The 25067-nt window shown below is 31.7% G+C and overlaps 2 protein-coding genes across 2 annotated transcripts; one reads left to right on the top strand and one right to left on the bottom strand.

Moving 5' to 3' along the window:
* The first annotated feature begins 1463 nt into the window (after positions 1–1463).
* Positions 1464–18684, top strand: LOC134681814 (solute carrier family 23 member 2-like). The gene is made up of 12 exons (XM_063541451.1): positions 1464–1569; positions 2986–3114; positions 4287–4444; positions 5630–5724; positions 7227–7306; positions 8882–9063; positions 9457–9577; positions 11969–12125; positions 14350–14603; positions 16077–16350; positions 17370–17465; positions 18450–18684. Exons 2-12 carry the CDS (start codon positions 2986–2988, stop codon positions 18671–18673), a joined length of 1770 nt encoding a protein of 589 aa, XP_063397521.1. The 5' UTR covers positions 1464–1569; the 3' UTR covers positions 18674–18684.
* Positions 18685–19560: 876 nt separating this feature from the next.
* Positions 19561–24209, bottom strand: LOC134680788 (thiamine biosynthesis multifunctional protein ThiED-like). Its single transcript, XM_063540020.1, has 5 exons — positions 24066–24209; positions 23241–23469; positions 21708–21834; positions 20167–20359; positions 19561–19846 (listed from the first exon to the last, which is right to left on the bottom strand). The coding sequence occupies exons 2-5, from the start codon at positions 23437–23439 to the stop codon at positions 19658–19660; spliced, it is 708 nt and encodes a 235-aa protein (XP_063396090.1). The 5' UTR covers positions 23440–23469; positions 24066–24209; the 3' UTR covers positions 19561–19657.
* Positions 24210–25067: the final 858 nt, after the last annotated feature.

The raw sequence follows: 25067 nt of genomic DNA, 5'->3' as shown, positions 1-25067 counted from the left end.
ATTGTTACACTTTTGTTTCGATGAAGGTTGATATACACATCAAAACTATTATTTTATAGCTTATGGCGTCGGTGTGAATCAAGGCTCCGTGTTTAAGGCCGTATTTTTACCTATATGATATTTTTTCGTTTACAAATTGTGACTTGAATTGAGATTGAGTTGTTTCATTGACACACATACCACAACTTCTTATATCCAGTATAGCATACCCCGACAAAATGTTAGTTTTGGTAAAAATCTTCAAATTCTATTTTAAAAATAGTCCAGTCAAACTAAGATTTAACCTCAAACTGATAGCAACAGAAATTGTTTAGTTCTAATCTATAGCATTATGCCCTTTATATACAGAGAAAAAAGTCCCATAAAATCTAACTTGAGGATAACTCAAAACCAGCATTTTAAATTTCCTATGAAAATTAACATTGGAAGGGGAGATAACTCTTGCAAAAATGAGTCTTTGTTGTAACCATTTTGAAAAAATAATGTGAAAATTTGGTATTGATTATATCTGTATATTATATTTTTTCATCAACTTACTTATTTAAAGAAACTTCAAACCACAAAAAGAAGAATACATGCTCAATTATTTTTTTTATCAAATTTGAGATTCTTTCCATTGACATGTTGAAAAATTGAATAAATGGTCAACTAAATGAATGACGAAATCTAGATTATAGCTTGATAAAATATATGAAAACACCTTTAGAGTTGTTTGTTATACTCTAAAGACCGCTAAAATATAAAGAATCAATACATTCTGATGAATAGAAGCGATACAGTTATAATTTTGTATCAATTCTTATTGATATTTCTGCCTTTTTTGTAAGAGTTACTTCCCTCTTCAATGCAAATCTCCATAGGAATTTTATATGGTGATTTTTTAAATCTTCCTCAAGTAAGATTTGATTGGACTTTTTTCTGTGTATATTTTGGGTATAATGCTAAAGATTAAAACTTAAATATCTTCTGTTGCAATTACTTTCGGGTTAGGGTAAACTTTATGCTAGATTGACTGGACTAAGAGTGATCTGTGAGCTATCATCAAGAAATAATCCGTTATATTATTAAGATTAGAACATCAAAGGATATATACAGATATATTTTTTTTAATTTGAGTGTGGCCCTGGCTTAAAATTCATTCAGGAAAATTGAAAATTTATCTTTATTGAGTAAAACAATTAAAAGAATATTTTGTTTCTACTAAATAATGAACCTCCGGCTTACTGACTAGAATGGAGATAAACCTATCAATATACCTTATATTTCGTTTTATACATCTTATATATTTCTTATAAACTTTATGCGTTTAACCTTTGTATTAATGTATAATCACGTTCAAATCAAATGTGTTAGATATATTATCATGCAAATTTATCCATTTATTCCAGGTAGCAAAATTGTAAATATGTACGACTTCTGATAAACCTATTTAACAACAGAGGTCCATAATCATCTGAATAAGTTTTAAATTCATTAACAACTATATAAAGTTGAATGTTCATTAATTTAGACTTGTTCGAATAAAGCTGGATGTGAAAAGAGAGTAGTTCTATCAGATTCATAACGAAGGTCTGTATGTTACAATTTATTCAGGAATAAAATATAACTATAGCATCGCTGTAAGGCGCCGTTATTCAGAGGATAGAAAGGTGTTCTGTCAGTTCAATCAGAATAAGCACGATTGCCGTGCTTTATAACACTTTAAAAAGTGTTTGCGTCCGAATAATGTTTTTTTCTGGCTTAACCTTCATCAGGAAAGCATATATCATTAAAAATTGAGTGCAATTATAATATTTAGCATATTTTATTTTTGTTACAGACACGAACGTTTCGAACAGGTTGAGATACATACACATCATAAGATGGTGCCACGGGAACGTCATCATCCAAAATCGGATATTTGACAAGTGGAAAAAAAACCTCATCCATTTCATCGTAAATTTAAGTTTAAAGCTTTCCGTTAAAAATAAATAGATAGAAAAATTCAGGGAATGGCAGTAGAAATGGTTAATTTTGCCTTAATTTTAAGAACATTCAACAAATATTAACATCTTTTGAATGTACAAACTGAATTCGTCATTACTGAGAGCCTTTATATCATTTGGATATCTAAAAATTATATTAGATATTTGCATCAGATATTGCTTCGATGTGTCTTTTCTGATTGAAGTCATAAATGTAAATCGTAACAATATAGAATCAGTTCAGTATCAAGTTGTGCACAAAAAGTCCACATCGGAATTCCGATAATTTGGCGACATACGAAATCTCCATAGCGAATAGAAATGTTATCCAGCAAAAATTGAATTCCATTTTTCATATCAAAGCAGGTCCAATCGACATAGTTAATTTATAATAGTGTGAATTTGAACGCCGTTAATGTATGATTAACACGAGACGTTTACCCTTTTAACTCACCCGACCTCTTTACTATTTGTAGTTCATGTGATTCAATCAGTTTTCGCTATTACCTTAACATGCTTAAGTTATCTTACTAAAAAAGTCACAAAAGCACTGAACTCAGAGGAAATTTAAAAAGTCCGTAATCAAACAGCAAAACAAAAAGTTCAAACACATCAAACGAATGCATAACAACTGCCATGTTTCTGACTTTGAACAGGCATTTTCCAATGAAGAAAATGGCGGTTTAAATCTGGTTTTATAGCTGACTTGTATGACAGAAGCATTAAATTTCATTATATTGACAACAATGTGTGAACAAAACAAACAGACATAATTTGTAAAAATGTCAAAACTAAGGGTACAAATAAAGACACCAGTCAACATTGTGCTGTAATCTTAATCAATATAGAAACAAGCATATATGTATCAGGGAAACACAAAAAGGGTTAAAGACAAAGCACATTATCAAAAAGAAAGACACATGAAATATTAGAACATTTAAAAACTATTCCCATGTTATTTTAATTGCTTTAATCTTAAACGAATTTCGGGTGATTTATTATATGAGGATATTTTCAATAGATGAATGGTACATTGAACAAAGAAAGTCTGCTTAGTCAGAAGATTGAAGTCGAGGAGTTTGATGCCAGTTTGGCGTATGATGTGGATGAACGCCCACCATGGTTTGTTACCATAACAACAGCATTCCAAGTGAGTTAATTAGTGAAGTATGCTAGGAATGTCAGCACTTCTGTGTTGACAAGAAATATCATTGATATGGCCATAGTTATAAATTTATCTGTTTATAAAACTTTAGAATTAATGAAATATTAAGGCTTTTCTACCTCAGGAACAGATTACCTTAGCTTTCTATGTCAAAACTGTAAGGAATATTTGGTCCTCAATGCTCTGCAACTCTTTACTTAATTTTTCCTTTTAACTCATTTTTTATTTGCGCGTCACTGATGAGTCTTTTTTTGACGAATAGCGCGTCTGTCGCATATACAAAATTTCAACCCTGTTCCCTATGATGAGTTTATAAAGGTAGTGAGGTAAGCTTTATAAGTAAAGTTGTGAAATATAACAGGTCGTCATATGTTTCACAAAGTATAATTTGCACGTGTACATGCCTGTTGATACAACTTGAGTAATACGTTTATAAACAAGAATAATCCCTTTATAATTAGAGTGGTTGATTGATTGTCGACTGATAAACGTCGAGTGGCATATATTGTATGTATTATCAAGAAGGAAAAATAATTGCCCTTAATAAAATAGCCAAGTTATGCAAGGGAACGACAACGACGAAGGGTTCTTAATTGAACTGGCAATGGAAAACATGTATGTTGTAACGGCATTATATTAGTTGCAAATGATATCTAACGCACAGAAAGAAGCTTTCCGTTATTTCGACACCGTTCAATGGATTGAACGTTCCAAGTCTGATCGGACTTCTCTGTTAGTTTTTACAGCATACATTTGTGAGAGTTTTACTGCTAGTAAGAAAAAGACCATGGTTATCATATTTCAATACATCTTTCATCTTTACCTTGAAAAATGACGTAAACGTTACAATGTACATGTCCGTGTTTTTTTTTTATATTCCTTTTGCAGAACAATTATAATCATATTTTGTTCAAGTATAACTAATATGGTATTTGTTATCTACAATTTATTTCTATGTATGATGGCGTTTCCTATTGTCGAAGACCAGTGTTTCTATTGTTCCGTTGTTTTTCTTTGATATTTTATGGGATTCCCTCGGTTTTATTTGTTGCCTGTATTTCTTTTGCTTAATCAAATTATGAGTATTGACCTACTGTAGCCTTAACTTTGTACCATGCACAATAGAGAAGCATTTGTAATGATAATTTATATTGCAGCATACATTTTTATGTGTTGGAGCTGTGTTAGCAATTGTCACAGTACTTTCAGATGTAGTATGTGCAGATTTGAACGACCCTGTAAGGTCCATTCTGTTTAGTTCTTCCATTCTGGTAATTGGACTTTCTACAGCAATCCAGTCTTACTTTGGGCTCAGGTAAGATATATAGATTAATTGGTAAAACAAATTATAATGTTTCATCTAAAAAACAGAAAACATATCTGGGTCAACATGAGTTTATTTTTTATCTTTTTTTTTATGAAATTTCAAAACACGAGTTTTATGCTAGATTTTGCAAAATAACAAGGTTATAGTCATTTTTGTTACTTTTGATTTTATTAATATTTTTTATTTATCACATGTTGACTTTGATTGAAAAATATATAACACAAAAGTAAATCAAACATACTAATACCATATTCCAACGTGAATAAAAAAAGGGGAGTCCATAAAAGCTGACAATACTATAAAGTTAGACTTTATCATAGACCTTTATCGAAACGAATTGTAAACAACACACAAACAACTGATATACTCATTACTTGGTACAGGCATTTACAAAAATAAGGAAATGATAGGTTCAAACTTGTTATATATAAGTAACTAGCTAAACCTTCCATTGTGACAGTTGTTGATAAGTCTGTTGTCTTGCCAAGTTTGGGTGAGCACCTAGACAGACATAGTAGGCTGATTAGACATACTTCATCAATGTGACTAATTTTAGAAGTGAATAAATTGACATAGGGGCTTAGTAATTGTACCGGGAATATTCATGTAAGTGGACATAATATATAAGTAGGTTACTGGATTACATTCTATGAATTTATTGTCAGGTGCAACATGTTTTAATTTAAACGTTAATGCAATTATCGGCATAAGCTGACGCAATCTTAACAATTGAAACAACTATATTTTGCTTTCAAATTTTAAGTATACATACGAGTTTTTCTTTTGTGGTATATTTTGTCATTTCTCATTGACGCATATCTCGCAAATCCTTTTATTTGATTCTATATTTTCTTGCTCAAGAGGGAAATGCGCATTTAAAGTAAACTAGCTTACATCTATAGATGCTTATTATCCCTACTTCCTTTTTAATTTCAAACATTATTAAATACTTAAAATTTCAATTCTTGTTTTCCCTTGAATTATACTAAAGCATGTATGTATTTGTTTTCATTGATCGCTTTTCATTGGAAAGGACTTAAAGAGTTCAGATCAAACATTTAGCGTGTCCTTTTTTAAACATTTCGAGAATATAAATCTTCATTCAGTAATTATCAAGAAAATGTGTTATCGAAAATATTATTCATCACTGTTTTCATATATTTTATTTTTTAGGTTACCAGTTTTCCAAGGTGCCTCATCATCATTTATGGTACCACTTATTGCGTTGCAAAGCTCAGATACATGGAAATGTCCATCAAATTTGAAAGGTTCGATAAACGTATCAGAAAAAAAATATACATGATAGATCACCAGTTTCATGTTAAAAGAAAAAGTCGAAAGATACCAAAAGGGATGTTGAAATTCATAACTCGAAAATAAACTTACAACCAAATGAAACTGTACGGTTTATACTTTTCCATACATTAACTTATAAATAGTCCATATTCATATATATCTACGTATCTATATGCAATATGTAACGGACGTCGGTATTTTAAACTGGCCACCACGAAATAACCAACAACACTTAAAATTGAGTTATCACCAATCAATCATATAAACCAATATTTTCAAAATGGCTAATGCATATGAACGGTCAATAACAAGATTAGATAAGATAATCAAACGAAAAAAACAATCAAATATTCAACAAAAAGATATGACAGGCCTTCAACGTTTTGAAATTATCGTTTACTAACACAATTGATAAACAAATCTGGACCTGTACTTATTCAGTACTACACAAACTTGTTACTTGCAGTTGAATCAGTACTTTTCAGTATCTGTTGGGAAATCTGAGCATGTTCTTAATGACCATAGGTACATTACAGGAATATGACAATTGGTATTCATTCGTTTGATGTTTTTGATGTGTTTCCCTCAGTTTTAGTTTGTAACCTGGATAAGGTTTTTTCTGAATCGATTTATGTATTTAGAACAGCGCTATATACTACATTTCATTGACCATTTGATTTTGCCATTTGATAACGGACTTTCCGTTTTAAATTTACCTAGGAGTTCGGTATTTTTTGTTATTTTACTCCAACAGATATTTTCCGGGAAATGCCTGTACCGACACTTTATTAGGACAATAGTCTTCTATTCATTATGTAGGTTGATAAGGGCTAACATTTGATTTTGTGGACTTTTAAAGACCCATTGGTTGCCTTCGGCTGTTGTCTGCTCTATGGTCGAGTTGATGTCTCTTTGACACATTCCTTACTTCCTTGGAGTTCGGTATTTCTGATAATTTTTTCTACTGAATATAAACTATACAGAGTTTAAATGACTTCAAGTGAATTGTCTCATCAGTACTGGACCTTCCACAGTGTATTAGTCTGAAAATTTAGCGAATGACCGAAAATAGTCGAACAATTTATCATTCAGTCTTTTATGTGCTGATTAAAATCAAAATGACTGTTTCAGATTAAAATAAGTCAAAGTATACGAACGTCAAACCACATTAACCCTAAATGCTAGAACCACAGGAAGCTGTTAGAAAAATGAACTAAACAATATAATAGCATTCTTAATTATTTACATTGAATAATAGTATATTATGAAAAGCTTAACTTCCATTCTAGTAAAGGACAATAGTGAACGCAATGTATTACTGATTTTTTCCAACAAATGAGCTCGCTGTGCTATAATTCATTTATGCTGGGGCGTCCTTAACTAATATCAATCGTCAATCAATTATTCAGAAACTAAGTTAACCTTTTAAATGTTGTCATGCAATACCGGGTAATTATTAATACCTTGTTTTCAGAAAGTAATATGACTAATTTTACAACAAGCAACATTTCAAATTCACCGACGACAAACATTGTATACGATAGATTAGCAGAAGTAAGTATGCATTACACTTGTTAAACATTTTGAATTGATTTGAAAAATTGCAAGTTCTTCATAATCTTTATTAAATTTTATCTCTATGTCTGCCTCAGTAAATATGTTCAACTCCGTAAATGTTATCAAACTTAAAATCAATTTTCATAATTTGTTCAATAACTATAAGTTTCTAAATATGACTTAATGACTATATATTAATTATCCCATATCTGAACTAGTTTACAAAATACTAGGATCAATATGAAGCTGTGCTATGCTCTGTACTGAATTTCCACAAGGGTTTTGGAAGTGTTCAGAATAAATACGTTCTCATCTCCAGTAAAATGTTGAGTTTTACTGCTATTGTTAATGAGACACATCAATTAACCAGCCAATTTCATGCATAATAAAATTGAGAATGGAAATGGGGAATGTGTCAAAGAGACAATAACCCGACCAAATAAAAACAACAGCAGAAGGTTACCAACAGGTCTTCAATATAGCGAGAATTCCCGAACCCGGAGGCGTCCTTCAGCTGGCTCCTAAACAAATATATACTAGTTCAGTGATAATGAACGCCATACTAATTTCCAAATTGTACTCTAGAAACTAAAATAAGAAAAATATAAGACTAACAAAGGCCAGAGGCTCCTGACTTGGGACATGCTCAAAAATGCGGCGGGGTTAAACATGTTTATGAGATCTCGATCAACCCTCACCCTATACCTCTACCCAATGTAGAAAAGTAAATGCATAAAAATACGCACATTTAAAAATTCAATTCAAGAGAAGTCCGAGTCTGATGTCAGAAGATGTAACCAAAGAAAATAAACAAAATGACAATAATACATAAATAGCAACATACTACTAGCAGTAAACTGACATGCCAACTCCAGACTTCAGTTAAACTGAAGGCTTGTACCCCGTCCGCCAAACAAATAGTCAGCATTTTTAATTTTGTTCGTAAATGAAGTCATTATATATACCCGGAATGAAATTTAAACCATTTGTTTAAAAGATTTCTTACAATGTTAACGATGTTGACTAATATTGTGTTACCATTGTTGATATCGCAATGTCGACAATATTGGTTTAACATTGTGATCTTGAATAGATATGGGGGACGTCAGTGTCGAATGTCGAAGGTTGGAAAAGTTGTAGAGTGTAATTGTTTTAAAACTTTAAGTTTTCAAATTATTAACTTTAATAGTTGGTAACTTTGAATGATGCGCATAAAGCATGATTCAAATGGCAATGGAGTTTTAGACGGCATACCAAACTCACATCCAATATGACGAATAACAAAATAAAAACAAGACAAATACGAACATAACTAGTAAGATTCTTTAAAAAATAGGGAATCATATGTCTGATTTTGCATTCAGCTGTCTAACAAAATAAAGTGCAATGAAGTCATTTTTTTTATATCTGTACCTAAGTATTGTGTTAAAACAGAAACCGTCCCAAAATTACAGAACCAGATGCACATTTTGACAAAGATTGTCCCTATTGTCATGTTTACTGCCAACATTTTCATATATTACAAAAGAAAGGATTGTCAATCTTTTTTATATGATTATTTTGACATTTCAGCTCCAAGGAAGTCTAATAGCAGCCTCTATGTTTGAAGTTGTAATTGGATTAACTGGATTAATTGGACTTCTGATGAAATTCATTTCACCAATCACTATTGGAGTAACACTCTTCTGTTTAGGATACTCACTTTATCCTGTAGTTATTTTCTTGTGTAAAGCACATTGGGGGATATCGTTTGTGTATGTGATAATCATTATTATCATTATACTATTGCATCGTGATCTTCAGACAAAAGAAAAGTTATACAATAAAAATAAGAAAGAATCTCAGGTCTGCACCATTACACAAATTAACTCATCATAGATACCAACCAGTTCATGCACAGCAAACCACACAAACAGCAAGGAAACAGCTGTTCTTCTCAAATTAATAGTTCAATATACTTCATTTTCGGACAAATAACACGTATGCAATGAAATTATCACAAGACGCTGACAAAAATAAAAGGTTAAAATCAAATATATTACACTGGTTTGTTTTTGAATTTATACAACGAAATGGTTTTTGTAGCTGTCTTTTTAGAACTATAACATCATTTTATTAACAGTTTTGTAATTCTTTATTTCCTTTAGAGGTTGTGGAATCACTGTGCTGTTTTCTGTGTACATGTCGCATATCAAAATTACTATACCGAACTGCAAACGGAAGTCAGAGAAGAAATCAAAGCCATATCCAATCTTTCAAGTATTTCCAGTAAGTATATATAACTTAATTACAAATTCAGTTCTAAGTAAATAAAATGAGAAAAAAAAAACAGTACAAATATGGAGCTTACGGGGAAACATGCTTGGATTAATTGGTTTTTTTTATATATAAATCTTATACACATGTATCAACTTTTATATTATGTTTCGGATAAAATTGATTATTAATTTCAGAGTTGCAGATAGTTTAAGAAAAGGATCATGCCAGGTTAAAAGGTTTTAAATGGTAAATATTCCAAATAAGTGTTCGGACAGTTTCAGCTTTAATTGTATGTGCATACATTGGTTTGATCGAGGATGTGTACATATGCTCTGGATACATTTTTCGATCAATAATTCGCCAAAACGTAAACATTCGACTTGAATCATCCGTTTTAAGGCAATACACCGTGAAGATATCTGATGAAAACTAAAGTAGAAATGTCATCATTGCAAATTTCAGATTTTTTTCATCTATTAAATCTTGCAAGATATACACACTCTTACAATTTAGATGTAAATGGACCTGATCACTGGTGGTAAGCGGATAGTCCTAACTAAAAGAAATAAATGTACTACGGCAACTATCACATACATACCCAGCTATGCAGGTTGAAAATTATGTGTATGTTATTTGTTGATATTGCATGAATGGTTACAAGCTACTCATGGACTTCGTCATTTGACAAAACTGTGCACCTTGATTTCACCAAACAACAATAAGACTTCTAAAAATCCAGGCAAAAAATAAAGCGTATGTTCTTTAAATCAGGTATGGACCTGCGAATTCGCGGGTATGAACTAGTCTCGATAACGACCGTCATAAACTATCAATATTTTTAGCTTATTGTGACTCCTTATTAATAAATTTACCACTCAATGTATCAATCTTAAATTGTAGATTTAAAACAAATCCACCTTATAGGTACATTGTCAATTTTTTTTAAAACGTTTATATTTTCAATAGATGCAAAATCTTAAGAAGGAGAAAAACAGGATACTGTTATTGCATGTGATGTCCAATTTATAAAAAAAAATGCCTTTTCTTAAAATCATTTATTTTGTAATTAAAAAATGAATTGATACATTTTGTGCTTTTTATTTCTACCTAAGAATTATCACAACCAGAGCTGTGTTTCCTGTTTTAAAATGAACTCTCAACTTTTGAGAAATTTACATTGTTAATGAATTTAATCGCTTACATTAATTCAACTATTTGTCTCTTGGTTAATTTTATACATTATATTTTCAGTTTATATGACTGTTCATTTCATTTCATTTTGTATTGTTTCATTCCAATCGTTCCAATTTTTTTCCGTTTCGCAGTTTACAGGTACCCCTCTCTTCACCCCTTTTAGTTTTTAATATTTGGTGAAAACAACTTCTATAATATATAATATGATATATTCATATAACAAAAGACATGTTTAAAACTCTTGACTTGCCTTGTTCGGTCCAAAACATTTCAAACATTTATAACTTTAAATCAAAATTTCCCCAAAACTAATATTTGGAAACTTAATAAAATTTTGAATTGAACACGGATTGAAATTACTGTATAAAACGTTGCATGTAAAAATTAAAAAAAATCTTCAGAAATGCATCGTATAAAATTTGCATATAAGAAAAGACACGTTTAAAACTTCGACATGCCTCATTCGGTCTTATTTAAAACAAAGTTACGACCATTTTTGATTTTTAGGTAACGACCATCAAGCTCGAATATTTGAATGACTATTTTACGAAAATTGGAATGTTTTAATGAATCAAATTTGGTTTCATTGTCACCAAACTGCCGATTAGTATATATGGGACAAGCGGTTTGGTTCAGATAAGCCTTATACTGCGCGAAAATCGGGAAAGAAAAACTTATCCCTAGAGTTGTTTCACATCTCCGGATGGCCGTAACTTTTAGTTACGACCATTCGCGTACCACAAGTGCTAATGAATAGTCTGTCAAACTGGTGAAACTTCTTTCCGTCAGAACGATTAGCTGCGATACAATCCATGCGATCAACGCTGAACAGAATTGAATAAATGTGCATGTGCGAGTTCTATTAACCAAGGACATACCAATGGGATAAGTAATTAACTGGTGTTTCAAGATATTAATCACTTATCTTAATAATATATTGGCTTTATTTTTTTATGGAATTTTTCATTTTTTAATCAAAGACTTGTTGTTGTTTCCCATCTAGCTCCATTGGCTCCATTCTGTCTGTCAGACTGTTTGTATTTATAATGATTTAAGTTTCCGTATACCAGCGCATGCATTTATATATACTTTTATGGATTTGAAAAGATCAACCATGCTTATCTTTTACCGTCTTAACGTTTTCTGTTTAAAATGTGTGATACATGCATTGATCCATTATTTGCAAACTTAACATTTTTTTCACAGGTTCTTTTCACACTGATAATAATGTGGGTTGTATGTGCTGTATGTACAAAACTTAACGTCTTTTCCAATGACCCTGAAGACGTGTCATTCAAAGCAAGAACAGATGTTAGAAGCAAAGTGATACAAGACACGCCTTGGATACTTATTCCTTATCCAGGTAGGATATATACACATGGAAAAAAGTATTGCAACACCTTGAGTTTTCAAAACTCTTTTTTTGGATGATATATAATAAGATATTTGTATGATAATATTGAAACATAGTTTATGATAACATTGGCATTGAAACGAACAAAAAATGTTTGAAAAAAATTATTTATATAACCACAATTTTAATAAAAAAATGAAGTGTTTTTTGAACCAAAAAATGCATTTTACAACTTTGACTGTAGCCGAACTTTACAATGTCAGACATTTCAAAATTAATCTTCAGATGACTGTTCACATCATGGTTGATCGTTATACGCAAAATATTCAGTACTTTGTGCGCAGCCTCCATTCAAACGGATAACCGCATTTAAACGTCTTCTTATTCCTGCCAAAAATCGACTAATTTGCTGCTAAGGTAGCAGCAACCATATCTGATGAAGGGTATTGTTTATTTCATGATGTGTTTGAACTGGTGTGTCCTTTCGCGAACTTTCCACCCAATAGTGTCCCATATATGCTCGATATGGTTCAAATCTGGGCTAGGATCCGTCCAAGGAAGATGACTCGAATTCCATTGGAACAATGAATCTTCCTCCACGATGCAAATTTTCAACTTTAGCACTACATTGGATACGGAAAACTGTGTGTCTGTTCGTAAGCAAAGGTCTCGAAATACTCTTATCGCATGAGTCGATCTCGAATAGTTCTTGTTAAAAGGCTCTTGTATGCCCACCACTCTCTTTTTGGGATTGGTTTGTATGTAATGGGTTTCCTTCTGACCAACCTTTATTATGCTTGATTTTCTCTAGCAAATGGTATAGGGGATCTTCTTTATCTCGGAAGGACTTTAAAATCGTTTATTGCCAATTTTTATTGTCAAAACGACTTATAGTGAAATGGTGATGATCAACCATACGTGCAGTTGTTACAGCGACATCCCTGCTTCTCTCATGCTGATAATCTGTCATCTTGCTGCAGTTTAGAGTTGTCGAGGACCCATTACAAGGTGTTAATCACATAACTTTAAAAACTTGGTTATTTAAAGTGTTGAAAACAATGAGGATGAAAACATCTGTTTTGCGGTTTACGGATACAGAAGCTGGATGTGCAGATACAAACTTACCGAGGCGATATATATAAAAAGTGTTTTTTTAATTTCAATTTTAATTTGGTGTTATAATACTTTTTTCCATGTGTATATAATATACGCCTTATCGCTATTGATGCCAATCCGAAAACTAAAACTATCTAGGGCCTTGTTCAAACAATATATTGTCCAAAAACATTTTATCAGGGCATGCTGAAACCATCGTAAGCACACTAAACAAAGCATTTTTTAATACCTTTTTTTGTTTTAATTATTTCATAAAATCGCACCTTCAAAATTTGTTTCCTTTCCTTGTTTTGCACATTTGACCCAAACAGTAAGTTGTCTAAATCTCTAATTTTTTAGAATGAACTAAATAGCAATATAGTGTATGGTGTGTTGAGCTTAAGGGGGTTCGCGGGTATGTATCGATTTTTTTTAAAATATAGGAATTCGCTTTTTTTCTTCTTCTATAAATGAATGGCCGTACTCTAACCTATAATGGTTTACTTTTTAAATTGTTATTTGGATGGAGAGTTGTCTCATTGGCACTCACACCACATCTTCCTATATCTATTTATCATATACACAGAGAAAAATAAAATAGAAAATGGGGTCACCGTTCATTTGAGCTCACAATCTGCCTTCCATAGAAGCATATAGTTTTGTTAAGGTACTTTTTTAGTTGAACTAATAGGAGATATAAAGGTTATATCGAAATAAAACAAGAACTTAATTAGAGAAATCGCCTAAATTTTACAATTGTTTAGTTTAAGAACAGCTAATTTATAGAAAATATAATAAAAAATATAGGTCACCGATAAGTTAAAACAAACATTTCAATTTTAATGCCAAAAAAATAAAAATGGCATTTTTGCATCAAGGGGAGATAATTTGGAGCTTTTTCAATGATATAAACACTTTAAAAGTTATCTGATGCTAAAACGAATCGATTTTTATGTTTGATTTTGTACCATTTCATAGAGTAACAATTATAAATAATGAACCAATAAAATTTATAATGAAAAAAGAATGTTTAAAATTTTCAAGTTTTGTACCCTCGAGCCTCGAGTTTAAAACTGGAAAGCTGGTAAATGTACTGGACAGAAAAAATAACTAATATTGCTCTTTCATTTATATGAAGGTCAATTTGGAACACCCAAATTCAACACAGCAATTTTCCTTGGATTTTTAATTGCTGTAATTACATCAGTGATCGAATCAGTTGGGGACTATATAGCAACAGCACGTGTCTGTCATGCATATCCGGTACCCAGGCATGCGCTGAACAGAGGAATAGCTATAGAAGGAATATTTAGTGTAATATCAGGAACTCTCGGTACCGGGCACGCAACGACATCATACAGCACGACAGTATCACTCCTTGGATTGACCAAAGTAAGTGTGATCTGTAAAGGCGGTAAATTGATTTACTTTTTCCAGTTTTAAAATTGTGAATGGAAATGGGGAATGTGTCAAAGAGACAAAAACCCGACCATAGAAAAAACGACAGCAGAAGGTCACCAACAGGTCTTCAATGTAGCGAGTAATGCTGGTTTTTATACCAATCATTTAATATAATGTTAAGGTCATATAACAAAAATGCTTTTGTATTCACTTTATCAGCTGTCGATTGGCATGCACGATCGTTTCCAAAACCACTTTTACCAATTCTATGTGACGGTCCTACAGTTGAGAGGTTAAGCTATGTTACATAAATCTTCTTTGTCTGTTTTTAGAAAAATGTGCATTTGAATTATTTGAAGCATCGATTTGCTCCGATTTAAAATCGTGTTGTCTTTTTCTATTCCTCAGTTATAACTTGATTCGTTGAAATGTTGTTTCAAGCTTAGATATACATTTGGAACTCTAGAAGTTCATCTATTGCATTCGACAGACAAGCCAACAGTCCAATTTAATTAATCTGTAAATTAGAAACAACATTTGAGTACCACTCCTATCCATGGGCGTTGTCAGTGTATTTTCAATCTATGAGTTTGACTGTCCTTCTGTTATTTTTTGCCCCTCTTTTAAGTCTTTCCGTAGGTGATACGCTTATTCATCTTTTTTTGGTTTCATGTTGGTACGAAAAATTGTTCCGAACATAATGTTGATTTTCTCTTTTTTGTTAATTCAAAAACTTTGTTATTGTCGACTCACTTCGAACTTGGTGTAACGAATTAGAAAAAAAACCAACACCTCTATTGACTTTCATTACATGTATAACATCTTCTTTCAACCAGTTTTCGACGATTCATTGTCAATTTTTACATCTTTAATTAAATTATCACGTTTTGACCTAAAACATTGATATACTATCTACATGTATTATATCATCATTTATTATCGATCCCTTTTGAATGGCTTGAAAGATCTGCGCTAAAAAAAAACTCATTTAATATACAAAAATACATGTATATAGGGGTTTGTCAAGTAAAAACCAATTCATGTAACCGAAGTTTATTCTTTGTTTGTTTGACTTCATATAATGTTTAATTTAGCCCGGTTCAACCCGCTCAATTATTATAATCAACATAACTTATAAATAAAAAAAAAATCCTAGAAAACTGTTAACTTAGTGACAAGATCTGAAATTTTAGACGCAAGCATATTAGTATGAGCAAATTTTGTTGTCGGTGTAAAGGGGCAATATTTTTATCCGAGTCATCTTTGAGGTCTTCGTACGAAAGACATTTTGTTTTATTAAACAGATACACTCTATAGATAATATGATCTGTTGAACAACAGGAAAGGACAAATATAACAAAAACAGAGCGTTTGTATTAAGGTTCAAGACTATCGATACATTTAGGTTGCTACATCAGTGACTATTATTGCATTTTCCTTTTGTTTATCTGTTTTCATTTTTAGATCGGTAGCAGAATAGTGTTAATCATCTCTGGAATCATAGCAGTCATTTTAGCAATTATCGGAAAATTTGGTGCAGTAATGACGTCAGTACCTGACCCAGTTTTAGGAGGCATTACCTTTGCTATGTTGGGAGTACTATGTTCTCTTGGTCTTTCTGCGTTACAAAACGTTGAACTAAGATCCAGCAGAAACTTGTCTGTTATTGGAATTTCTTTATATTTTGCTGTGGTGTTGTCGGAATGGCAACGACAATTTCCGGATTCATTGAAAACAGGTATTTTCATAGGAGTTTGATTTTATGCTTGCCTATATACTGAAAGAGCATACTCATGGTATACTTTATCAAAAATTGTCTTTTAACTGTTAAAGTATTAAAAATGATATAGAAACATTAGAACAGAGGAAAGAAGACTACTTCCTGTTTTAAACATGTATCTAATTATTGTTTTTTTTTGTATCTGTATTGCTATGATCAATTTTTGTTTGTTTGTTTTACAATAAAGAATCATATATTTTGTAAATTCAGAAATTATTTTATTGCGTTTTGCAATTTGATACGAAAACGAAACTGTCGGATATTAGATAAAGGCAACAGTAGTATACCGCTTTTCGAAACTAAAAAATCGATAGTAAACTAAAACTGAGGGAAACGCATTTTAAAAATATAAGAGGAGAACAACGACAAAACAGAAACACAACATTAAAATGTAACACACACAGAAACTAAATGAAAATTATACAAAATATTAACTGTATATAAAAGTAAACATGGAACTCCCCGAGAATAGTTACCAAAAGTACCAGGATTATAATTTAGTTCGCCAGACGCGCGTTTCGTCTACATAAGTTAAGACTCATCAGCAGAAGTCTGATTTCAGTTTCTCTAATACAGTTTCAAAGATATAATATCTTGACGCTCATTCAGTTTGATAAGTGTGCTAAGTAACAGTATCCCCAGGCGATCACCAATTCGAGTACTGACCAAGCAGCTCATCATTGTTAAGCCTCAGTAATTGTACGAAATCCGGTGCTTTTAACGTGGGCCAATTTTTGTATTCTGTATATATTTTGCCTGTTATTTTATTTAATATATAATAAAGCAAATCGTTATTGTCCCTTATTCAACCAATTGTCTCTATTCTGCCCTTATTTGTACGTTTTGCTCATTATTATCTACTCTGTGAAAAAACTATCTAAACTCTCATAGATTCAATATAACCATGTGTTTCAGTCCTTTACACTATCTGTTAACCTTAATAAAGAACAATCATTATACGGAATAATTTTTTTCAGATTCGGACCAACTTAATCAAATTGTTAAAGTGACCCTTGGTAACGCTATGTTCGTAGGATTTATTGTTTCGTTGATAATGGACAACACTGTGAAAGGTAAGATAATCCTCCAGATAAGATGTGTATGAATTTTTTCAATGAATGACATGCTAACGTCTTATTAAATGCAATAAAACTATTAATTTTAACGAGGATAGCAAGAATTGCATGCTGTCAAAACTTGAACAACAATAGCTGAATAATAAAAACTCGCATTGTAAATGTATTAGAAATTAAGGCAGAAAGTCGAACATAGATTACTTAGTGGCGAGCGAAGCATATATAGCAGTAGAAGCCTACATTGTCGGTGCACCCTCTATGTTTGGCTTTAATGCGATTCCCTAAATCATTTGTTTCTCTAACTATGATTGGTCCTCTTTGTCGATGTATGAGATTTGAACATTGGTGAACTACTGTTGCTTTTATTTATCATCCAACATCCCCATTCATTTGAGTGCTCTTTTGGTTTCGGGGGTTACTAAATTCGACACTCTAATTACAGGAAATATCAAGATTAAACAATTTAAATCAAAACTCCTTATTCAACAATTTTTGCGGACAATTTTTGTATCGTCATTTCTATCCAGGTAAATTTTCTTAATTTACTACTTTTCATGTCTTTCATTCTAATTTGACAATTTTATGGACTCTCCAACGACAATGATTCCGTATGTGTGCGATACATTTTTGAGATTCTACGATCGACTATTTCCTTCCTGGTGGGATTGTTTTTCGACAAATCGTTATGTATTGCTGACCACTCTTCTACGTCATTTGGTCTCTTTTGGGAAGTTGTATCATTGCCAATCATATCACCTCTTCCAAATTACTTTTATTATAATTAATTGTTTTCCTCTTTTATTGGTATTGTTCATTGTTGAAAACATTAATGTAACCGATAGATGCTAACTGTTACGTCATTTTGTTTCCTGTTGAGAGTTGTCTCATCGGCAATCAGACATTTTCGTATTTTGTTAGTATACTCTGTTTACAGAGAATGCTGAATTTATACAAAATTAATTCTTGGACTTTGTGTTGTAGGTACCGATAGGGAAAGAGGAATATTGAAAGAAGATGCATTATCGGCGGAAAATAAGCAGACGTTATTACAAGATGATCACGTGATACCCCGATCTCGATTATTTGACCTTCCATTTGTTAGTCGACTACAAAAAAGGTGTAAACCTCTTCGTCACGTGCCATTTTTACAACCATATATAGAGTCTTATGACGTGACTTATAATGGATCTAACCAGTATGCATAATGTGTATAATGAAGTCGACATTAAGAATCAATATTCATATCACAAAATTTCATTATTATAATAAAAATGTCGGTTTTGTGACAATATCGCTTTTTTCAATGCCATCAAAACCAGGAGGAAAATTTGAATTTTTAAACACATGCTGGGAAAATCCTTATGAAATTATTATCTGGTTTGTTCTTGCTTAAGCAACACGACGGGTGCACATTTGGAGCAGGATATGTCTACCATTCTGGAGCACCTAAAATATCCGTTGTTTAGTGGAATTCGTGTTGCTCAGTCTTTTTTATGTTGTGTGTGTGTGTGTACAGTGTTTTTTTGTTTGTCATTTCTTTTGAATGCATTGAGTTGGTAGTTTATTTTCGACTTTCAGTTTGAATGCTGCTTTTGTATCTTTCACCTCTATTTTATGTTTCTTCTATATTCTTGTGTTATAATGAATCATATTCCGTTTCAATGTTGACATCTGTACTCCGATTTTTAATGTAGTTACCTATTACGTCTGATTTGTTTTGCTTACACATTGTTGTCTTTAAAATTGAATTCTATGCGACTGTTATACAATAAAACAATATTAAATTCCCCGTTTTTTTTCTTTATCAAGTCAATTGTTTTCCATTCGTTTGATGCGTTTGAGCTTTTGATTTCAACAAGTGACGTTCCGTTTTGAGTTTTCCTTACTTTTGTTATTTAACGTTGTTCTTCTTTTATATTTCTTGTGTTTCCCTCAGTTTTAGTTTGTAACCCTGATTTCTTTTTTCTCAATCGATTTATGAATTTCGAATAGCGGTATACTACTGTTGTCTATATTTATACATGTACATGTAAACACACTTTTTTACCATTGAACATCAAATATTATTGATCAGAATACAGACAAACACAAATTATATTTCACCTTTATTTAAATTTGATTTAATTTACAATTTCTTTTTTTATTTCTTATCATCTAATCTGAATGAAAAACAACAAAGCTGAATGTCTTTATATCGGTACTGATCCAAAAAAGCTAGCTTCTCCATTCATGCATTTGGAATATATACCCAGAGCTTTCTTTTCATCTATTTCCTGCTTCGAGAAAGCAGCATTCACACGGACTTCCAACTTCTTATATCCGTCAGAAGAGGGATTAAAATTCGCATTGACCCAGTCAGTATATGCTCCAAAATCATGCTACAAATAAATAGCAAATAAGAATTGTATTGCAAATTTTGATAATCATAATTTTTTGATAATATACCAAACATTCTCATGTGATACGAAAATTACAAATTAAATTTATTTTGAAAAAAAATAAAATTGATGGTATATTATATTGAAAATAATTACAATCATATTATGTTAATATAAAAGGATGTTCTCTTTTCATAAGACAGTGTAGTTCATTGTAAATTATAATGTAGAGAATAAGTCAATCAGTTTATTTCATTTGCAAATTAGATATGAAAAAACAAACCGGGATTTTTATATATTAAAGAAGTAACTTAACATACCTTAGCTTCAGTCAACTGTTGTCCAAGCCATGGCCATAAACGTCCGCATGGAATTAATGCCACTAACATGTAATACGCATCATCGTTAGATGCCACATCCGCCACAGTATCAACATATTCTTGACATTCTTTTCCCAAATCGATGGCTGTTCCATCTCTTATGTGCCATTTGTCAAATAATTCTTCGTAATAGCTGCAATAAAAGCGATTTTAAAGGTAGCTTGCCATACCACTAATATAGTGATTTTACTACCATTGAAAACAATAATGAAAAGTGGGAAGTGTATAATTTAAGTATAAGTTTGAACTGTTAGAAGTTCAAGGAATATAAATGTTAAAAAAACATACCGCACAGTTCTTTATTTTGATCTTTGAATAAAATAGTAATGCATATCAACTTTCCGTTCTGGGATGTAATTTTTCACGACACTTCATAGTGAAAGTGTCACAGTTTAAGCCGCAAAAGGAGTTTCTATAGGAAATTGCATTGCCTATATTAACAGAATTGCAACCTATTATGAGTCTTTATTAATTTGTAACTATTGGCTATATAACCCCAAAAAAATCCCCGCATTAGGTGGCATAAATGGAGAAAGGACAGATGCCCCTTCTGGGAAATATTAGTTTTTGTTGTATGCTCCGTACAGAAAACCTGATTTATCAGATTTATGAATAAGAATGACTTTAACATGTTTAAGAAAAAATCGATACTTCATATCGGGACCAAGTCCCCTATTACAGTAGAAAAATCAATAAAAAAAATCAAAAATCCAAAAAAATCGTGAAACTTTCACTGTACTATAAATGAACTCAAAATCGTTCAAATTTTTTTGGTGGCTTTTTTTAAATCGGAAACGTTACGGTATTTCCGTTTCTTTTTTAAACTGAATTCAAAATATATTTGAATTTAAAAATATAATTTATACAGACCGTCCCCTTTCACAGGTTATGCCTGCCTCATATTAAGCTTTACAGTTACCATCGAAATTGGCAATACGATGTGTCAGTGATCCGACTATCTAGCGACTTGTTTTTGTTGTCTTATAAAACTGTGATCGTATCAATGTGAGTGTGTACTATTCCCGATTGTGAAATTTTGACTGAGTTTGAATTTGCATTGCCGGTTATGCATGAACAAAAGCAGACGAGTATAATACATATACAAAGACATTTAATAGCAAATTCATTCCGTTTGTTGTTAATTAGATTGTGATAGGTTTTATTGACTTCCCACTTTCTAAATTAACCTTAGAATTCGGTATGTTTGTCAATAGTTTGTTATAATGTCCATGTCGGTACATCCGGTATCACTGATTAAGGAGTACATGCCATTCTTTCAGTTTTTGTTTGTTACCTTGGTTTCCCTCTGTAAACACCGGAAAATAATGTCGGGTTGATTCAAAAGTATATCGATAAAGAGAAAAGACCAATAAAATGTTTTGTTGTTGTGTTTTTTTTAAACATTTCAGACTACTCACTAGCAAAGTAATATTGTTTTATGAATAGTTAGAGCAAACATTTACACTTATCTAAAATAATACCTTTTGTAATCAGTCGATTCATGTTCTAGAAATATTTTTAATGGACCCATTTCTTCTCGTTTTGCAGCCACTGAAAGAGATTCCTGTGCTTTTTGGCAATACACTGCATCTTGCACTGTGTAAGCCCCTGAACACAAAAGAAAAAGTAAAATAAGAAAACTACCGAACTCCAAGAAAAATTCACAACCGAAAGTCCTTTACAAAAAATTGTGAATCTCATTAAAGTCATCAGATTAATAATGTTTGATACGCCAGATGCATATTTCTTTGACATAAGACTCATTAAAGGCGCAAAATTAAAATAAAATGGAAAGCCAAATGAAAAGATGAAATGCTTCAAAACCGGCAATTCCACAAAATACGTCCATCATATATATAGGAATTTATGTCTAGGGGTAGAAACCATAAATATTTCTAATAATTCTACATTTTATGAAAAGTAAACCGACAGAATATGACCATATTGATGATAATGTATTGCTAAACAAATGGGCTGAAATATCAAGTGACGAAACGTCTACCAACAGTTGCATTTACACATTAAATAATGAATAACTTGGTGAAATAGACTTTTTTAAAAGGGTTTGGAATAGTTATACACACAGGCATTTATTTTCATATTGTATGAACAAATACGAAAATTGAACGATCTTCTATTCGTTTTAGATTATGAAAAAGCTTTCCGCATATCTAGACTTTGTCAACATGCACTTTAATCCTTACAAATTGAAAAATACAGAAGTCATTGTGCACTACGTAACCTTTATAAACTATTTAAAGGATCTTTTTCTTGTACGTCAAAAAAGATATATTTAGCTTGCTATACATTTCGTTTCAAAATTGACGAAATTTGTGCTAACTTTATACTGCTATAACATCACATAAAAGGTTCCTCTGAAAATACACCGTGCCTTATCAAAATACATTGAACATTACACTTTGTAAAGGAGTAGGTCCAGTTAGACCCCTTTTTGGCCATAACAGTTTTACAAAATTGTTAAAATGTAAACTTTTAGTTATTTATTTGACAGTAGAATGCTTCTGCTACATAAATATGGGCTGTTTTTGACAACACAATTCACATATATCGGGTACTGACACCATAAAATCATGCTAAATTACTAAAAAATTCACAATTCTATCATTTTTGTTAAGTTGTAGACGGTTTCCGTGTAAAACGAAAGTGGCCGCATTCGTGTTTATCCTTAATATTGAGATGTAACTTGTATTTGATGATAATACATAACATATATAAAGGTTGAGGATGAACACGGATGCGGCAACTTTCATTTTTGACCAAAAACCATCTGAAAAGTGACATTTTTCGGATCGTGTTTTAATAATGACTAAATTAGTTAATTTTTTTCACATAAACTAATTGAATTAATTGAAATAGCCACTTGAGTGTTTAAAAAGAGTTTAAAAACTTTCGTCAGATGAACCTGAAATTTGAGGCCAAAATCGACCCTTACTGGACCTACTCCTTTCCTACGCCCAAAGCGCATTTTAAAATGATATGTTAATTCACCTTACCAAAAGACGTTGGATGGAGCATTCCATTTTTAACGCCTTGAACAAAGTTGGTGTTTAATGCTTTCATCCTGGTGTCTTTTGTTTCTGTCCACAGCCATTCACAGAAATCGTAATCATTACTTGGTTTGTCGGAAATTGTACACTGTAGAAGTTTACTGACGGCAGCGCCACTGACACACCTTGGACTGGCTTTCCACATGACTTTTCACAATAACGCTGCTTTGCAAAACTGAATGGATTATGTAACATAAACATTGAGATAATATTTAGCTAAAGTGTTTTGATATTCGATTTTGCTATTTATTATGCCATTTATTTGATAAATAGTTACAAATGTGAACTAATTTATGGAAAATAATATGTAACCAATTTCGTTTCATTGTTGACCATAACAAGCCCATAATCTTAAAATTCATTCAATCAATTTCAAAATGATAGAACTTTCCTATGAATAGCAAAAACGCTTAAAAAACCCCGCAAGAAATGTGTTCTTCATGATTTTTGTTTATTAAACTATAATTATAAAATGTTATTAACAATCAAATAACAATCAAATACTAATTTTGTCACAATAAAACAATAAAAAACCTTTTAAATTTGTACACACCAATTCCTGCAAAATTCATTTGAAGAGAAATTTTAGATTTAGAAGAATATGTTTTGAACAAAAAAAATGTTCTGGTTTAACAAAACCTCCCTTAGCCTAACTCACATATGCACAATAACTATATATGCCTTATGTCTAGATGAATAAAAACTAGAATATAATTTTAATATTTAGTAGAATACTAGATACAAGTTAACAAACTGAATGTATCAACTTACCTACTACAAAATAAGTTTATAAACTATTGACTCTTCCCTTTCCTTTTACATGCATTAAGGTTTAATTGTAGGATATAAGACTAATTTTTATTGTAAAGTTTATACAGGTTGATAAAGTTACTTTCATTTTGTAAAAAATGGGATGAGTTGTTTTGTTGAAATAACAATTTTCCAGAACCACATATAAACGAGATCCGTTTACAAGATCCATACAAGTGCATTTCAACAGGATGTTGTGACGAGCTAAACAGTAACAGATGTCAAGGATCAAATCATCGTCATATTTTCATTTATTGTACATAAAATTGAGAATGGAAATAGGGAATGTGTCAAAGAGACAACAACCCGACCAAATAAAAAAAAACAACAGCAGAAAGTCACCAACAGGTCTTCAATGAAACGGGAAATTCCCGCACCCGGAGGCGTCCTTCAGCTGGCCCCTAAACAAATATATACTAGTTCAGTGATAATGAACGCCATACTAATTTCCAAATTGTACACAAGAAACTAAAATTAAAATAATACAAGACTAACAAAGGCCATAGGCTCCTGACTTGGAACAGGCGCAAAAATGCGGTGGGGTTAAACATGTTTGTGAGATCTCAATCCTCCCCCTATACCTCTAACCAATGCAGAAAAGTAAACGCATAACAATACGCACATTAAAATTCAGTTCCAGAGAAGTCCGAGTCTGATGTTAGAAGATGTAACCAAAGAAAATAAACAAAATGACAATAATACATAAATAACAACAGACTACTAGCAGTTAACTGACATGCCAGCTCCAGACTTCAATTAAACTGACTGAAAGATTATGATTTCATCATATGAACATCAGGCACAATCCTTCTCGTTAGAAGTTTAGTATCATACCATCATAACATATATGTGAAGAACATAACCCGTGTCATGCCAACAACTGTTTTTAGAATAAATGTGTTTAGTTCCGGCGCAAAGACCTTATCAGTGACTCAATATTAACGCCAAAATATGCTATCTTTA

The sequence above is a fragment of the Mytilus trossulus genome, chromosome 8 (genome assembly GCF_036588685.1).
Source record: "Mytilus trossulus isolate FHL-02 chromosome 8, PNRI_Mtr1.1.1.hap1, whole genome shotgun sequence".
Lineage (NCBI taxonomy): Eukaryota > Metazoa > Mollusca > Bivalvia > Mytilida > Mytilidae > Mytilus > Mytilus trossulus.
Note: the sequence above shows the minus strand (reverse complement) of the source record. Positions and strands in the feature narration are given on the sequence as shown.

Bases quoted from the DNA above. Each gene is read 5' to 3' on its own strand.
- LOC134681814 (XM_063541451.1), top strand. From the start codon at position 2,986: ATGAATGGTACATTGAACAAAGAAAGTCTGCTTAGTCAGAAGATTGAA. The intron at 12,126-14,349 runs GTAGGATATATA...ATTTATATGAAG, and splicing joins GATACTTATTCCTTATCCAG to GTCAATTTGGAACACCCAAA. The intron at 17,466-18,449 runs GTAAGATAATCC...TTTGTGTTGTAG, and splicing joins AATGGACAACACTGTGAAAG to GTACCGATAGGGAAAGAGGA.
- LOC134680788 (XM_063540020.1), bottom strand. From the start codon at position 23,439: ATGTGGAAAGCCAGTCCAAGGTGTGTCAGTGGCGCTGCCGTCAGTAAA. The intron at 21,835-23,240 runs GTAAGGTGAATT...TTTTGTGTTCAG, and splicing joins GCTCCATCCAACGTCTTTTG to GGGCTTACACAGTGCAAGAT. The intron at 19,847-20,166 runs GTATGTTAAGTT...ATTTATTTGTAG, and splicing joins AACAGTTGACTGAAGCTAAG to CATGATTTTGGAGCATATAC.